At 37.4% G+C, this 19,810-nt stretch overlaps 1 protein-coding gene across 1 annotated transcript; it reads left to right on the top strand.

Moving 5' to 3' along the window:
* The first annotated feature begins 1,108 nt into the window (after window positions 1-1,108).
* LOC6566170 (ras-related protein Rap-2b) lies at window positions 1,109-19,810 on the top strand. The gene is made up of 5 exons (XM_043216084.1): window positions 1,109-1,234; window positions 4,005-4,236; window positions 12,928-13,125; window positions 19,018-19,110; window positions 19,212-19,810. Exons 1-5 carry the CDS (start codon window positions 1,146-1,148, stop codon window positions 19,539-19,541), a joined length of 942 nt encoding a protein of 313 aa, XP_043072019.1. The 5' UTR covers window positions 1,109-1,145; the 3' UTR covers window positions 19,542-19,810.

Below are 19,810 nucleotides of genomic sequence, written 5' to 3' on the forward strand. Positions count from 1 at the left end.
AGAAAATAAAAAATAATGTTATTGCATATAAGATTAAAAACAGCACATTTGAGAAATTTGCATTTAATAGCTGCTCAGCGATTTGATTTGGTATTCAATTGAGGTATATTAAAGTCAGCAAGGGTATTTAATCTCTGTGCATATCAAGAATCGCTGCTCTTTCCCCGTTGGCAATTTAAATAAGCCAAACCGAGCCAAAACCAGCTTGGCCAGACACTTTTGAGTCTAGATAAACAGTTAAATAGAGCGATGGCACCTGTCACTGTCTAAACGATGTCTGTCTCTATCGCATTCGCTATCTGTGTCTCTGTCTGTCACTGTTGATGTCCCAGAACGAAAAACACATAAACAGTTTTGGTAATTTATGGCCACTTTTGTGTGTCGCACTCAACTTACGGAAATTTTCAATTTGCAGGTACATTTACATTTTGTGGAACTGGGCTGGGGCCACGTAATTAAAACGAAACGAGAGCCCGCTACAAATATTTGCATAAAACGCTGACGGGCTAATAACTAATGAACTAAGCCAACTACAAAGCAGCAGTACAACCAACATAACGCTCATTAAAGATATCCACCACTTGCCAAATACGGCAGCTTCAGCTTCAGCTTCAGCTACAGGTACAGCCTTGGCCACATTTCCATATATATATATATACAGTTACAGCTCCAGCTAAAGCAACCGCTTAAATATATACTTAATAAAGTGCAACACGCCTTTGAGCTGAACACGGGCGATTCCACCAAAAATTTATGCAACGTTGACAGTCTCAGACGCCACAAAGCAAAAAACAGTCACTGGGAGGCAGTGGGGCAGCACGAGGAGGCGGGATTGAGAGATAGTTACACGACGCTGGCCAGGCGCACTAACAACATATAACGGGATTTTTCGCCTGATTTACTGTCGCTGTGTTTTGCAGACACCAACGCACATCAATCCTTTGCCAAGCCAGCACCTTTTTGCAACACAACAACCAACAGGCAACAGCAGCAGCAGCAGCACAACCAGAAACAGAGGCGAAAAACGAAAAATACAACAAAAAAATATACAAAAATATAAATAAAACAACTACAAGAAAAACAACGAGAACAACAGCAACAGCAACAGTAACAGCAACAGCAACAGCAGCAGCAACTTTTGCAAAATGCGTGGCCGTCACTTGCGTCGACGTTTCAGCCTGCAGCCCTCATTCATGAAGGATGACAGTGCCGAGGATAAGCCCAAGCGTGACAAGTAAGTTATAGCTTCCAATACATACACACACACACACACACACACACACACACACTACTATGCATAAGTTAAGATAAGTAGCTACGTGTCACGGCGATCGACAGGGAAAACAACAGCAGCCAGCAGAATATTTGTTAAAGTCTTTTTGGTTAAGTCGTTTTTAAGCATCCCTCACAAATGGCAACTCGCATAGCAAGTTCTACTTTTTCTTGCGAATATTTTAGTCTAATTTAAACTGGCATAGTTTAATATAGAGTTCGTTTAATTATATTTCAAGTATAAGTAAATGTTTTGAATCCAAATTTCCCAGCTGAACAGATTCATATATATTCCCAAAGACCGTTAATAAACTGTTAATTACATATACCCATAATAGAATTGATTTAGGGACATTAAGCAGCATTTAATTGAATGGAAGTCTAGTCGAATATTTATTCATTATACGCACTCACACGAGCCCAATAAAAGTATTTCTTTAAATTATTTAATAGTGCAGAGAACACACAGCGAAGGAGGATTTATTTCATTTTGCTTGTATTTTTATATTTGGCTCAAGCTGTCAGCAAAAAGTGGCAACATGATGGCCAGGTGGATGTCAGCTGCATGTCCACCAACTTGTGGGGGGGGGGAGGGTTTGAGTTGGTTGGACTGCCCGACGGCATCCGCCAGATTTTGTTTTCTTTTTGCTTATTTGCAACATTTCAAGTTTGAGGCACTTTGTTTTTGCTTATTATATGCTCAGCAAAACGAACCCCAGACCAAGCAAAACAGTAATAAGACATTCTCTGGTTGATTTGCTGTCCCGGCACGGACTCGGACACGGACTCGGACTCGGACACGGACACGGATTCGGACAGTGATACCCGCACCAGCGAAGGACAAAGGGAGACCAGCGTTTGCGTACATTCCCTTTTGTTTCGCTTGCCAAGTTAAGAATTTTATGTTTCGTTGCTTTCATTTGTTGTACTTCCCCTTCGCCCCACCCCGCCCCCCTATTCCCTTGAGCTGTATGTTTGCGTTGATTACACTAGGTCACAAAACAATGTTGTTTCATTCTTTCAAACCTTTTGAGATGTGTTTTTTGGCACATAAAATATCAAGGCGATCATTTCTTTTTTAACAAAATCTTGAAATCTTCACAAAATTCTTGAATATACAATTTCTGAAATCTAGAAAACCCCATAATAAAAAGATTATACAAATTTCATAGCCTGACTAGCGTGCCACATATTTAAAGAAATAATGTATTCAAAGATATTTTGATGATATCGGAATGTCAAAATTGGGTATTATAATTTCATTAGCAAACTATAATAGCAAACCTTATATAATATATGATGATAAAGCGCCTCTACAAAAATACCAGTTTTCAAAAATGGCTGAAAATAAATTCTCAACTGGAAATTATTTTCACATTTCTACATTTCGGATTTTAAGCTGTTCGATAGTGTTTGCTTGCCGCTTTTCATTTAATATATATATAGTTTTTTTTTGTTGATGCCACAGGTCGATGTTGAAAATATGATAAGCTGGTTATGTAGCAAGCTCTGCGTTGCAAGCTGCCAGCTCGCAGCGTGATTGAAATCCTATTGTGTCTAAGACACTCAATGCGCTGCCCAACCGTTATAAAAGAGAGCTGGAAAGCTTTTCAAGTTGGAATGTGATTGGTATTTTAACAAAAAATACACTGCTGCATTCACTGAAAACGTGATTTCTTATAAATCGATCAATTTGTAAATAAAAAGATTGTGTATCTGCCACACAAAATAACATTTAAAACTAGTCAGTAGAGCTATTGAAAAAGCATTCAATCAATTCGATGTTTAACACTATTGGAACTCTTGATAAAGCCACGAATCAATCAGGATTGTTAGATCTCTTAGCCCTTAAGCTTAGCTAAAGCATACTACAATTGAATACAACAAAAGAAGGCACAAATCCGGGCATTATTTAAGTATTACTTAGATATGTAAAGTATTACAGCAGAAATGTAAGCCATTAACAGCTTATAAAAATGTCTCTGAAGCGATGGCAACACAAACCAAGTCAGTCTTAAGCCGCAGTTGAAATAATGAATTAAAGGAATAAGCCATCCCGAGAATATTGTAATTGATATATGTATGTATGTACATAGGTAGGTGTGTATATATGTACTTACATTAAGTTTTCAACATTGGTCGGTACGTCATTGAGCTGGCGGCGAAATGATTAATTTTAAATGTAGCGCACGGTTTTAATGAGTCGCCAAGGAGATTGAAGCGTTACACCCCTTACGGCTTACCATTTTCCTTTGGGGTTTTTCTTTTTCCATGTTCAGCTCACATTACATACATATATATTCTGCGGCGTGCAACAGCTACACACACACACACACACACAGACAGTCAAATGTATGTAGAAGTGCACTCAGAAAAAAATCAACATAAATTTCGAAAGAATATTTCTAAAAAGCAGTTTTCTTTTCTTAATTTACATACATTTTAATATAATACTCCAAAAATTCTGTGTAACTTCCAACTAACAACTAAAAACTGCATTCGCTTTTTGTATGCTTACATTTATGATATTATTATTTAAAGATTTCACATATAAAAACATTTTAAATAACTTGTAAAGTTATATATTTTCCCACTGATTTTTTTCTCCGAGTGTGTGATTAAATAACTAAACATGAAAAGCAAAAATAATTTAATTTAAGTTAACTCAATCTGAGTTGAACTCTTCTACTAAGCTCAGCGTTTTCTCTCTCTCTTGCTGCGGCATTTCACAGAGTTGGCCGGAATAATGCAGTGGACGATGCCATTGGACCGGCAAATGCACGTCATAAAATTGTGGTTATGGGCGCGGCCAAAGTGGGCAAAACCTCAATAATCACACAATTTCTATACAACACATTTACCACCAAATATAAACGGACCATCGAGGAAATGCATCAAGGGAACTTTTCCATTGCGGGCGTGAGCCTAACGCTTGATATACTCGATACAGCCGGTTCCTATGAGGTAAGTTGCCACCCAAAAACCTACCCGACCTGCTCAAACTACCCACCTCAAATCTCACAGTCCGTTGGCTAAGTGAGTTCATTAACTGAATCAAGTTGTTGTGTATGTGTGTGTGTGTGTGTGTAAGGACCATGAGACCCATATCTTTATGTATGTATACCTGGCTCTAATCGGTTTTAGCATAGAGTGCCACAAGCATTTAGTTAGTTTTTAACGTATCCGAGCGACGCTGTGACAACGTCCAGTAAACATAATTTTACCATCTTGCTTCATTCTCCATGCTCCATTTGCCTCCGTCTCCACATCCACATTCACATCCACATCCACATCCTCGTCCTCATTCATCTACAGCAGTCTCGCTTGGCTTTGTGCGCAGCGGAAATTACAGCCTGCGATTCAATTTCGCTGCCACTTCCGCTAAGCGCGAATTGAAATGCTTGTTCATAAAACTGAATGGCAAGTAACAAACGGCAACAGCAGGTGGCAAATGAAAAGAAATATGAATGGGACCACACACACACACACACACATATATATATATAAATATACTCACACACACACAGAGAGACAGGCAGGCATTGAATGCAAAGCAAGTCAACTGTGACTGCGCCAAAAGGATGCTCAACAGCTGGATTTGTCCTTGATACAGCAACTGCCGTAACATGTGTCATCATCAGTTGACGTTATTTCACAGTATTCACATCACTCCAATATCAATAATTTGGCTGTTGCCCGAAGTCATCAATTTGATTTCGCTAAGATAAATTCCATAATAATGCTCGGTTGTCACTTAGTTTGATGCCATCAAGCAAATTAACGCAATGGGTACAGGTCAAGTCTCGTTCAGACACTGATAACCTTATTTATATTATATATTAAAATATATATCAACTCTAATATCAATCATTGGCCGTTGCATGAAATTACAATCTTGATTTCGCTAAGATAAATCCCAAAATAATGCTGGTATTGAATGAGCTGACCAAATCTCCCTCAGACACCGATAACCTTGCACTATTTATACGAGAAAATTCATTTGAATAAAAGTAATCGCTTACTGGTCAGCGGCGTACAATGCAAAGCCATCGTAATGGCTTTGACATTGTGAATAAATATAAAGAAAAATTGGCATTTGTTAAAGCATCTCCGCTTAATGCATACAAATATAGAATAGAAGCCCCCCAACAACATGCAAGTATTTAGATTTCGATTGGGAAACTGTCTTGTTGGCTTACGAGCCAGCACGGTCGCAATTTCCGTGCCGAACAGGCTAACAGCGGGCGGTCGATGCCAAAAGAATATTGCAACTTTCAAAGAAACATGTACTCAGTTGCTTGTTGCTTGTTGCATGTGTGACTTGTATGTGTAACTTGAGTGAGTCGACTTACTGTTGCCAGCGGCAGACGACAGACGCCAGACGTCAGACGATTTTTTCTTGCTCTCACATTTGGGTCGACATCGATGTTGTCTGATGTGTCTACCATATATTGTGCTGCTTCCATTTGGGTAAATCAAACTTAATTTTCAGTAATCATCGTATAAATAAATAACAAGTAAGACAACTCCATCAGAGACAGCTAGCCTAGCAGATACCCTTTCAAGTATATATATTTATCAAAATAGCATTTGATGCTGAATCAGAAAATAAAAAATACCTTATTGGGTCGAAGATGGCTGTTACATAGACTTGCACAAGTTCATAATACCCTCTTTAATCAATGGGTTCAGGCTATAAAAAAAAAAAGTATCCAAGCTTTTTGTATATGCGTTTCAAGAATTCAGTTAACGGAAAAGAAATCAACGCATGATTGAAAATAAAGCATCATTTGATTCGTATGGCACAGATAACAATTTAATGCCACAACAAAATATCGGCTTATAACATGTTGGAATAGCAAAAAGTCAAATCGTTGATCTCTGTTCACCCACATATTGATATGCATGTCTGTATGTGTATGAGTATATATATTTATATCTCTTTCGATGTGTACGTCAGTATCTGTTTAACAAGTTAAGCCCACATGCTCATTTACTTGTCAAACTTTGTGCATGCTGACAACAAAATTACTTTGAATGGATCAATTTTAAAATTGAAATTAACCTGTCATTTACAATTTGACTTCTTTTTTTATAATGTTGTGCGATTTAAATATTTATTACCTTTAGTTTCCTATCAAGCAAAGTGGCAGATGAAAATATCTGTAATTGAACAACAAAGTTGGATCAGTTGCCAAATAAATCGAATTTTAGTAATTATGCCCTGAGCCATGAAAATGTTAACTGACAGAAACTGAAAATGTTTTTTTTTTCGTTCATTTTGGCCTCAAACTATTTTCTCACCGACGCGTCCGTGCATGGATAACACACATTATAGAAACTTCAACGAGCGGCGATTTTCCAGCTCAGGCGAATATGTGGAATATTTGCATCGGACAGTTACTAAACGAAATTAATTTCAAAATTAAAAATCCAAATATTTTATTAAATTCCAAATGCAAAAGCAACAAAACATAATAATAAAAGAAAAGAAATTTAAGCAGTGTCTATCCAATCTATCTGTGAGATAGTCCTGAACGGAACTAAAACTTCGTTTGGATTGGAGCATTTACTAAATCAGAAATTGGAAACTTAAACGAATTCGGTAATTTCATAATAACTAACAATGGCCAATTAATTGCGCAGACTAAAACGATGTGACACATGGCATTTAATTTAGCTCAGCAATGCAAGTAATTTAAATTGAATCGCTTCGGCTTAAATTACCAAATAATTGCAAATTGTTATATACAACAAATGACAAATTTACTGTGCCACAAATCCGAATGCGTAACACTCTGATGCCAGGGCAATTCCAGTTGACGGAGACAACACATAATATCTATACATATATATATATATATATATATATATATATATAAATAAATATATATATATAGTGTTATCTTATAGGTTAACAATCATGCGGTAGCTGAATAGAGCAAAGTTCAATGCATTTACTCATTTCTACGCTCATAAATTCGTATATTTATAGTGTTTGTGTTTTTTTGCGGCCACCAGTACGTATGCGCAATCATTTCCAGTCAAGTAGCCGCAATAAAGTGCATTGTACGGTGGCATATAGTAAACACAATCAAGCGCCAGCACGTACACAAACACACACACACACATACTTACACTCACACTCACACATACACACTCACACACACACTCACACACACACTACACACACACACACACACACACACACACACATTGTTACTCATGCAGCTCATGTTATCAATTGCAGCAATTGAATATGCGCTTATCGTCACGGAAGCTGTGTGTGTGTGTGTGTGTGTGTATGTGTGTGTGTGTATGTGTGTGTGTGTGTATGTGTTTTGTGTGTGTGTGTGTGTGTGTGTGTGTTGTAGGAGGAGGTTGGTGGTTATATATTCCATTGGCTAAGCACAAATGCCACCAACTGTCCAAACAGCGCACATAGATACCGTCGCCACATAGTTTTTGTGCCAGTGCACGTGCTCTATGATTTTATTGTTTTGCTATTAATTGTTTTAGACACAAAAGCGCCGTTAAAGCATAATATTATTATTGTTATTATTATTTTTATTGATATGTACATGAGTTTAAAGTATCTACTAGTCGAAATCACACAATAAATGTTCGAGTACTTAGCACTTTTTCAATTACATACACTCAAAAAAAAATTGATGCAAATTTTAAATAAGTATAACATTTATATTCAAGGCTTTGTAAAAACTTAAATATTATGTGTGTATATAGAATAATTCTTATAATAGCTTTTGAGTTACTTAGATAACTATTCAAGATTAGAATTCATAGACTTAGTTGCTTAGACTTTGTTTATAAAATATATAAAATTCATATTGACAGAATGATTTCACTATTTTTTTGAGATTCGATTCTCGATTTGGGGCAAAAAGATTTTTGTTTTTCTAATATTTTTTTTTTTGTTAGCCTCTCTTTTCTGAGTGTACTAAAAGTGATTGTAAAATGATAATTATTATATTGCTGGCATTATACACACATCATACAATTAATATCATAAATGAAAGAGATACGCTTTATTTACTAGACATTACCGATGACCATTAATTTAATTCGGTTGTTTGCACTGTTAATTACACGCTCTCATTTTGTTATTCATTAAACAAACTACCTTGTTACGAGTTGCTTGTAATATTAACAGTTTTATGGAATGCATAAATGTTGAATATAAAACAACAAACAAAGCTCCTTAAATTCATACTATTGCTTGGTGCATATTTTGATAGTTATAAAACCAAAATGCATACACAATTAAAATAACATTTCTTACGTTGGCAAAGCATACATTTATTGTACATTTTAACGAGGACATGATTTCATTTTAGAAAGTACAAATGCACACACACACTCAGTTTGGGATCTGAATATGACATTAGAAAATTTCTTAGAATCATAACTGAAAGTTCAGTGGTTCACTTGACCCAGATCTATATATAGCATTGCTAGTAGCTACGTGCTATTTTGTGTGTGCGCAGTGTGCAGTTTTGGTTGCGTTTGAATTCGATTGGAATGAATAAAGTACAAGTTTTGAGGGGCCATAAGCCAATTAAACCAATTGCCAACTTATAAACAATAGCATCTAGCAACAGCTGCAGACATGACTTCGATTGCAACATATGTGGTTGTTATTTTTCTTGTCCATAATCCAATTGAATGGCTGTATGCCAAATAAAAAAACACAGGCTGCCAAAAAATAAACCCCCAAAAAAACAAAACAAAAAAAAAAAGAATGAAAAATACACAGCACGACAAGTGGCAATAATTTCGAATCCATTGAGAAATCAAGTGGCAAAACATATGAGTGAAAGTATCAGCTGAACAGCAAGAACCTTGGCAGCGAGAGCAGGACGAGAGTCCTTCGATGCTGCCAAGCTGTCAGTGAATGTGTAACGAACTGAAACCACAGTCATCGTCAACAGAACTGGATATAGCACGGAGTGCCTTCTAGTAGGAGCTTGCCACCTGCCAACTGTCTGTCTTTCTGTCTGTATGCCAATCATACTGGTCTCGGAGTGTGCATAAAAATGGTTCATTCATAGACAGGTTGGCCAAGCGCGTGCCCATAAGTCGTTTAAGCCGCACAGCTCGCCACCCCTCGCTCCTCCTCCCTTCCGATACAATAATATGTAATGATAACAGAGGCAGCTGCCGCACCAGCAAAAATAACAATATTTTTTTTGAAATATGCTCTGCAAGTATTAAATGTATATATATTATATAAATATAAATTCTTACCCAGCATAACTACTCCAGTCGTCCATCTGTCCATCTCAATGCCATTCACTTTTAAAGGTATCCTGAAGAAACTTGAAATATATATTGTAATAAGTAAAATGTTTGAAAATGAATTTAATTGCCTGCCACAAACTTTCAAAGGGAGAAATGTGCGTTTAATTATTTTCATGAAATACAAAAGAAAGATAAGACAGCCCCCTATAGAAATATGACTTGCAAAGTATTCGAATATTAAAAGTTAGCTTTCGGACATATTTGAAATACATCTTCAATGAAATTTCACACGCATCTTTCTTCAGTCTAAATTTCAGTTTTCGATTTGATCAAACATCAAACAGTTACTCAGTTACTCTCCGACTGTCAGTCCGTCAGTCAGTTAATCAATCACTCTTTAATCTGTTTAATTTAAGTATTAAAATTGATTAGCTGAACAAGCTGAAACTTGCTTCGAGGCTAATGACGTTGGCAGGCTTCGACTTCTGAGCTAAAGGCGCTTGTATTCGCTTAAGAGCTTATAATTTTAATATAAATTATGACAATAGCATCAATATATTGAATTGTAAGCCTAAAACTCTATTATCCACCTGATTTGATTAGCTAGTCAACTGATGGATGATTCTTAAGGATTTAGTTGCCTTTCACAAAATTGAAATCTATGAAATACCCACACGGACTGAGAGCTTTGTATTTGACTGGATTCGACTGCATGGTCAGAGGGGTATTATGTTGCATCGTTACCTCGTTGCCATTGTGCAGCATATGGGTCATCTGAACCGTGCCACACGCAGCTCACACACATGCTGAACTGAGCTGTGTGTCTGGCTGTGGCCAGATTTGACCGGCAATGTTATTTGCCATTGTTGGATCCTTTATTCTTTTCATTTGGATTTTCATTTTCAATTTTCAGTGCCGTTCACATTTCGATGGCTGCCTTTTGATTTGCTCGCAGCCACTGCAACATAACACAACCATACAGTATGGAATTAAGCTGCCAACCGTATTGAATAGCTGGCCCAATGCAGATGCTGAGCCTCAGCTCACAGAAGGGAAACTTTACCGAGAACTAGACACACGGTTCTGTTCTTCGAAAAACTGAGGGTTTTATTTCATATTTATAAAAACTTATAGACCACAAATGTTTCCATCCTTCAAAAGGGGGACATATTGTAGGATTACTAAGAACGTCCTCAAAAATTGTATTCAACCACGCAAAAGCCTATATCTACTGCAAGTTTAAAGTTCAACTTGGAGTGTAAATTATTAGCAACCTTAAAAAATCAGTATTTTTTGGCTACATTCACCCTCTTATCAGATGGTATTACTTATTGGTGCCAGAGTATTTCGCAATCGGTTACGCTCGACTGCAACTCTCTCACCTGTTGGCTTTAATAAATGTGTTTCATAAAAGTCGAGAATATTAAAAAAAAAAACACAACTTATTTCTGCTCTTCTGGATGCGGTTGTGGATATGGCTGTGAGCTGTGACTGTGACTGTGCCTGCACCTGGACGAGCACACATTCAATTTCTAAAAACATCTGCAAAGCTTATGACTTTGACAGTCATTATTAGTGGTATATGAAGACCAGAAGCACCAAAAGCCAAATATTGTTGCGGTTGTGGCTCCGAGACAGTCGAAACATCTCCTGTTTCACAGAAGAGGTCCAGCAATGTGGCAGACAGACACCAACCATCATCCAACAGACCCTGCCACAACCACAGAGATTCAGCCCATTGATTTAGCTTTAAAAGTATTATATTTTTAACTCGTTTCATTTGCGGTATTAAAGGTTTTCGAATGTGTCCCATGCAATTATTCACCAGCTTTCACAGATGAAAACAGATTTATTTTAAAGAATTTAAGCATAAATTACTTGTTCTAGCTTATTTTGACTATTTGCCGGATTTTATCTTATTCTTCTCCGTTCATAATCCATGACACTCGCATCAAATCAGAAAGTATGTGTAAATTATTACCATTTTACCGATCTTTTAAAAAATATTGGATTATCTTACATATATGTAAATTACTTTTTTTAAGTACCAAATGATATACATACATAGCTGCTAAAGGAAAAATCAAATATAAAAGCAGATTTTAACCAGATTTTTTTTAAGTTATCTATCAAAGTTTTTACATTTTTGTAGTCCATGCTTAAAAAATAAAATTTTAAATCATAAAAATAAATCATAAATAGACCATAAACAAGGCATATTTTACGGCGTTATTCGAGTTCATTCCGTGTTCATAATGTATGCAGTATTTGTCCGCTTAAAAATGTAAAGCATAAATCACAATTTCATATGTCTAACGAGGCGACATGTGGAGGATTTGGAATTATGGAATTCGTAATTAGGTCATGTGTGTCATCTTCACTCATACAATGAGAACAGCGCTGGTTGATCCTTGCAATCCTGGGCAAGCGACGTGGATTTTAATTATATTATATATAGAATACCAATTATGCATTTAAAATGCAGAATTCATTTCATAAGCATTAACTGATGTAAAACTAAACTTCATAATTCTGGTATAATTATTTATCGTTGGATATTGATTTTTTGATAATTAGCTAATGTTATTTAAATCGAATTGTAACTTGCCTGATATTTGTGAAAGGTAAAACGAACTCGTAAAATTAATGGACTAAACTAAAATTGATAGGTTGGTTATAATTATTAAGACAATTTGCTCTTCCATCAACCTGATTGCCGCACAAATGTGAAAATCTTTGACGGGTTAACAGTTTCTGTGTCTTTCGAGATTAAATCAGGTTTCTCTAGAATACCATATCTTTTCCGGGCTAAGACGACACAATCTCTTCTGATGTGATCTCTTTGTCACAAGCTAGGCTAAGTTCGCTGTTGACCCAGTTTAACTAGGGTCAATGGACTGTCCAGAGACCGAAAAGTATCTAAGTCGGTACCGCTCCAAGGCTCTTACCTGCTCAAATCGTTATTGTCCTGAGACCTGCCTGTTATTCTGTGTCTTCCCTATGCCTTATATAGTACTCATAATCATAGCAAAAAAAGAAAATGAAATGGACAAAAATGAAGTGGGTGAGTGGAAAGTCAACGAGTTGCTGCAAAAGCCCCCCTTTTTTTTTGCGAAATATATATTAATAATTATCTGTCATTATAGAAGGATGTGCATGCATGTGTGTGTGTGTGTGTGTGTGTGTGTGCATATGCAAATACATCAAATAATATGCAAATTTAAATCGGCATTTCATTTTGTAATTTCACTTTTACACTTTGAATCTCCCTCGCACTCCGTCTGTCAGTCGCTCGGTCTGGCAGTCGTTGTCGTTGGTTCGGTCTCTTTACATCTGTTTATTGTAATTTGGTTTGGTAAAATTGTAATGCCCGCATATGTATTTGGCTCTTCACAGTTTCCAGCAATGCGAGCTCTATCCATATCATCGGCAGATGCGTTCATTCTGGTCTACGATGTGACCGATGCGGCGACGTTCGAGGAAGTGCGCGCTATACGAGATCAGATACATGAGACGAAGGCAACCACAGCGGTGCCAATTGTGGTTGTTGGCAATAAAACAGATCTGCTCGCCGAGGATGGTGAACTGCGTGAGGTGAGTAACGCAGTGGCGGAGTTTTTTTTTTTTTCATTACCCGCTCCACAGCCACCAACTCCGCTCCCCCTACTCAAGGTCATTGCGTAATTTTTATTATTTGATTATTTCTGTGCGTGTGTGTTGTGCGTGTGTGTGTGTGTTGTGTGTGTGTGTTGTGTGTGTGTGTGTGTGTGTGTGTGTGTGTGTGTGTGTGTTGTGTGTGTGTGTGTGTGTTTGTTAACATTTAATTTGAAGCTGCGCCTTGTGGCTCAAATGACAACAACGACAACCTCAATTTAACTGATTTAATTGTTGTTGGCAAAAGCACTCAAAGGAGTGTTTATACAATAAGTAAAGCACACACACACAGTCACACACACACACACAGTCACACACACACACACACACTCAGACAAACACCACGTAGAGTAACTCATAACCCGTTTATAAGCTATGCAAATTGCTTTTGTTTCGTCCCAAGCAATTATGTAAAGTTTGTCAAGCGTGACCAGCTGCAACGAGACCGACGGGAACAATGTCGATGAGGATACCAACTCCAGCCTGGTGGCCTAGTCCAAATGCCTGCTCAGCTTTGGCTCGGTGTCTGTGTCTGTGTTTGTGTCTGCCAAATTGCTGCGAAAGTAAAATTATTTTTGCTTAACAAATCGCCAAAAGCAATGGTTGTTTTCTTCTTTTTTTTCTTTTTTTTTTTTTGTCTTCCTCCGACGCACGCAAAGTCAGTTAAACAATTTTCCATCATTCCATTAGGCGGCAGATTTGCTGGTATTTATATTTCACTCAGAGTGAATTCCACTAACTTCTTCCCTGTTATTATTTTAATGAATCACAGTGCCTACGCGAAAGTATGTAACAAATGTCAGAAAGAAGAATTCGACGGAAAAGTTGACTAAGCCGATTCAGGCGAGAGAAATCGAATACAAGCCATAAAAGCCATCCTTTAATCAAACACGGCTGGCGATAAATATTTTATACGATTTTTGAGAGTAGTTTAAAAGTTTTTAAAGTTAAAACCTGATCCTTTTTTTAAATAATATTAATCATTGATTTTTTGTGATTTACGGCTGTGATTTAATACGCCTTTCAAATTTAGCTCGAACATTTTGCTCGGTTTGAAAGTGATGTTTGATTGCTTATAGATAGATATGTAAATGGACAAATAGATATGTTAGCCAGTGTCACATTTAAAATAAGTACTAAAATGTGCTGTCAGATAAATATCATCCAGATAGATGCTTTGGCATTTCAAATGACGTGCAAACTAATAGCGAAAGTCACGCGAAAAGAATTCCATTCAAATATGGAAAACATTTGTGAGCGTGTCGGCATATTTATTTAGCATATTAAGTGGAACTTTCAAAAGTACAGCAAAAGCTTATACATACATATATATATATATATATATATATAGTACATACAAATATATACTTGAAATACATATGTAGTTATGTACTTATTTGCGTTTGTCGCATTTTGTTTTATTTGAGAGGAATGCCAGGAGCGACGCCATAATAAGTGAATTTATATATGCATGTTCAGCACATATATACGAGTATTCACTAATAATACACGGGATTAAAGCGAGGTTCCACAAACGACTTGGGTGTGCTATATCTTAAATGATTATCGTTCGGGTAAATGCCCAAATGGAATTTTGTATTAGTTTATGCAAATTTTTATTTTTGGGGGCGGGCAAGCTGCGCTGTTATGTTAGCCTGCGGCCAGTTTAGATTTTAAACTCAATTTGAAGTACTCAAAGTATACGTTCAACATGATGTGGGGGCCAGTGAGTTTAAGTGACAGACTGACAGATATCCTGTACACCGATCTAAACGTATTCAGACAGAGACGATGTTAGATTAGACAAGATATTAGATCTTTCTCTATAACATATTATTACTAACATATATACGTGATAGATATGCATTCATATCATTTTTTTTTAATGAAAGTTTTAAAGTAATACACACTTCAACCAACTTTCTCTGTGATGCGTTTATAGACTCAACTCCTCCTTCTCTTCAAGATCAGTTGAGATAATTGCCAATTTCAATGAATAAATAGGAATGTCCTCAGTTTTTCTATACATGTCTCGTCTCTTTGGGTGTCTCTGACTCACTTCCCTTCCAAATGCATAATAAACGAAAAATAAATAGATTACACAATCTTAAATAAAATAAAATACTTTTAAATTTTCTCGTGGAGATGCTTTCTCCCATTTATACACCTGTTTTACACTACAGGTTATTGCAAAACATAATTCGTCCAAAACTGAAAGTGAAACGACTTTCGATACAGTTTTCCTTGTTTCGATTGAAATAGTTGCGTTTTTAGTTTCGTTTCAATGAAAAAAGTTTAAAGAAAAAAGTTAAAATTCAAAGAACTTCCTCACTTTGAACTTTCCAATCATATGCATGTGTATAAAAAAAAAAATATATATATATATATTTATGTATATTATACATTGTTTTATATTTCAATAACACAAACAATTTTAAGCATTTGGCTCAAGGAGAAATGAACTCTTTTAGTATTTGTACGAATAAAATAGATAAAATAAAAGTAGATAAATAAATAAAATAAAACATTTGAAATAGAATTTATTAACTAGCTGGCCAAAATCGAAAATATAAAGTCAGGCAAAAATAAATCACTCCCAACTGTCAAATTAAATACAATATCATTTAAAATTACTTGTAAATATAATCGTACAAGACTTGTTTAAGCACAGCCAACCCTTTTTTTAGTTTTCTTTTTGCCCTTTTTTTTGTTTTTTGCTAACCGTCTTAGAAATTTCAATTTTAATTTATCTTCGGCTTTTGTGCGAAGTTGTTGCGTTATTGCTGTTGTTGTTGTTGTTGTTGTTTGGCACCACCAGCGTTTGGACCACTTGATGTATACTTGATATTTCATTATGTGCCCCTTTTTTGTAGCGTGCCTTTTTTTTACCGCACACACACACAAAAAGTGGGTGAATGGATGATTGGGTTGGTGGGTGGGTGGTTGTATGGGACAACTGTGCAAATCCAGCAGTTTATTGTCAATTTCAATAGTCGAGACAATGCTCGCTGGCAAAAGTGTCGTCTTTTGGGTGTATTGACTTTAACCGAGTTCTAATATAATAAAAATGCAAATTGCGCACCGCCAGCAGCGGCGAACTGTCGCGTTTTTTTTTTGTTCTCTCTCTTTTTTTTTACCACCCATCGTCATTGCTCTCTCTCTCGCTCCCTCTCTCTCTCTCTCGCTCCCGCGCTATCTTCAGCGTGTTTCTGTTTTTATTTTTTGTTTAACGAAGTGAACTTAACTTTTTGTTGGCGCTTTAGGTTTTTACTATGTATTTAGGTTATGCCAGGACATACTGAGTTTGTTGGCCATTTTAAAGCCAATGTTTGCCATGTTGGCCAGGCCCAACAAAAATATATAGCTTACCAGCTGGGAAACTGGCCAGATGGGCCGAATTCAACAAATGGTAGGTGCCACGCACGTTTTTGCCTTTTTTTTTGTTTTTTTGTTTTTTTTTTTGTTTTTTTGTCTTCATTTTTGTGATGCTGCTCTTTGGGTTTGTTCATTTGGAAGAATTGGGCTCGAGTTTAGTTCAGTTCTGTTCTGTTCAGTTTAGTTTAGTTTAACTCACATTCTTGTTCTCGTTCGGTCCCCCGTAAGAAATTACAGTCAGCAGTTTCCTTTTCCATTTTGCCTTTACATACACATATATATATATCTATATATATATTTATATACATATATGTATGTATTTCTATGTGCCCTTCTATTGACTATTATTTATTTTCACTTCATTTTTTTCTTCTTCATTTTTTTCATTACCGCCGCAATTTAGACGTCTATGTGCGTTTCGATGCCGATAAGAAATAATATCCAAAAACACATAATGGACTCCGCACAATGTTCAATCACTTTGGGTATGCTTTGGATTGGTTTTACATTTACATTCTATTGAGGTCTTTTTCACGTTTTGCTCAAACCTAATCGATTTAAATAAAAATTGCTCCAAATTTCTGCGCATGCAACAATTTTTTTAATCTCGATATACAAGTCTAGGGCGAAAGATATTTATTGAAGTTGATAAAAAAAAAAATAGTTTGGTATTCGACATATTGTAAAAAGTTATTTATAGCTCGAAATGATGCTGAAGTTTTTTGAGCAAGGCTTTTAATTTTTGGAATATTTCTCAGGTCTGTCATTGATGAAGGTGTTGTATTTTTTATTGTATTGGATCTATGTTCTTCTGGATAATATTCTTCTTCTTTTTGTTTAATATGTGTACATATTTTGATGTATATTTCAAGTTCACCTTCTTCCCCAACTGATTCTAGATTTATATTTTGTTCTTACCAGCATTGTTGCTCTTCTTTTTAATCCAAGTTGAACGGGAATTGCCAGCCAGTGTTATTAAAATGGCCCTGATTATTGTTGATGTTGATTGGAATTGTTGTCAATATCAGGATTATTGTTAAAATTGTTGTAATTTTGCGACTGCAGTAAGTTGTTACGATTGACAGCCATCTCACTTGCCCACGCAGAAAGGGTCATCCGCCTTTGATGGGCTATGTCCCATGCCAAATGCCGATTGCTGACGGAATGCGACAATGCAGGATGCAGCGAATGTGTATAGTCTACGAGTGGTGGTGGTGGTGGTTGCAGTGGTGCTTGCGGTGCTGTTTGTGCCATTTCCTGTTGCTGCTGTTGCTGTTGTTGCTGTGTCTGTTGCAGCTGTTGCTGTTGCTGTTGCAGCTGTTGCTGTTGCTGTTGCTGTTGCTGTTGCAGCTGTTGCTGTGTCTGTTGCTGTTGCTGCTGTTGCTGCTGTTGCTGTTGATGCGGCATAGTGTGGGGATGACATGGCTGTAACCATTGCTGGCCACGATGCGACCATAATTGCTGTGATTGTGTGTAAGCTGTAACTGCTGCTTGTGGTGCTTGTGGCGTGGCTGATGCAGCTAGTTCGATTCCCTGCAATGGCATTGGATGATTTCGTATTGGGGGTGGCAGCTGATGCTTCAATAGCAGGTACAGCTGGCGCAACTGCGTCAGCGACACCTCGAACTGCTGACGATTGGGCAATGCCGGCAGCATCTGTTCGATGTACTGCAGCAGCTTGCGGGACATGTGTTTGGCCGTCATCAACTGCATGGTGAGCTTGTGATTGTCTATGGCTGGCAACTGTGCCGGCGTCTTCTGTTTGTCATTCGTCTGTTCGTCGTGGTTAAGTCGCCACACCTCCGAAGATTGCTGTTGGCGCTCCGCCTCGAATTGGAGCAGACGCTTCCAGTGCAGCCAGGCATTGAATTCGGGACTGATTGCATTCACTTGTCGCTGCCGCTGCGGTTGCTTTGAGAAAAAGAGTGTCCAGTTTTCGCCATGGTCAACGCACTTACCATTTGTGGCTTGTTCGGACTGTTTATGGCAGCCAGCCGTTCGGCTCGCTCCGAGCCAATTGGCGCCAGTTTATAATTTTGATTCATACTTTACACAATTGTAATTTCATAAAATGTTCAGCTTCATTCACAACATTAATTTTAATCTACGGCCTACTCTATTCTGTACTTTACTCACAGCATCAACAATGAGTGAATGGGTTTTCCTTCAAATCTCGAAACAGTTTCCGATTAAGTGCGCCCTTTTCTACACACATACATATATAAATATATATATATATATATGTTTGAATGGATATGGTTTTTCAATTATCCATTATTCCACTATGTGTTTTAACAGTAACAAAAAGTTTCTGTTTAAAATTAAAGAAAACACGGATTAAGTTCTTATTACAAATGGATTAAGAAAATTTCATTTCATTACTCGAATTGCATCAGATTTGTTTTAGTTGTTGTTCAAGCTGATGAATCATAATTTAAATGCTCTTCTCTTTGACAGGTGGAATATGCCACAACCGAGTCGGTGGTAACTGTCGATTGGGAAAATGGCTTTGTGGAGGCATCGGCGGCGAACAACGATAACATTACCCAGGTAAGTACTTCTAAGTGATGCATTAATTAAGTGACAACCACTGATAATTGCCTTCTCTCCCTCTCTCTCTCTCACTCTCCCTTTCTCTTGGTCTATGCTAGGTTTTTAAGGAGCTGCTGGCCCAGGCAAAAATTACGTACAATCTGAGCCCGGCGCTGCGGCGTCGTCGTCAGTCGCTGCCGCAGCAAATTGGCAATAATGGACCGGGCACACCGGTGCACCATCCGCATCACCACCACCATCATCAGCCGCATCAGACGCATGGACAGGGTGCGGCGCATGGCTCCAGTGCCGGCTCGGCCTCAACATCGGCTGGTGCCGCTGGCGGTGGGCACGGCTCAGCCACACCAACGCCGGCACAGCTGCAACATCTGCAGCGCATCCAGGAGCGCAGCCTGGGCTCCAAGCGCAACTCTTGCACAATTTCCTAAGCGAGGCGAAGCCGATGAAAAACATAAAGAAAAACAAAACAAAACAAACAACAAACAACCTATGCAACTGAACAACTGAACAACTAAACAAACGGTCTCCTACAAATGGTTTTCAATGTTTCACAAATAAAACGATTTACACTGATGTATCTACGATCGATTCTATTATAGTCGCGACTCAATTGTACCTTTCACTCATCACTTTAGTACCTATCTCGGGCAACTTTTCGCTCTCTCTTTGTCTCACAATGTCGCTCTCTCTCTCTCTC

The sequence above is a fragment of the Drosophila grimshawi genome, unplaced genomic scaffold, assembly GCF_018153295.1.
Source record: "Drosophila grimshawi isolate 15287-2541.00 unplaced genomic scaffold, ASM1815329v1 contig_848, whole genome shotgun sequence".
NCBI classification, from domain to species: domain Eukaryota; kingdom Metazoa; phylum Arthropoda; class Insecta; order Diptera; family Drosophilidae; genus Drosophila; species Drosophila grimshawi.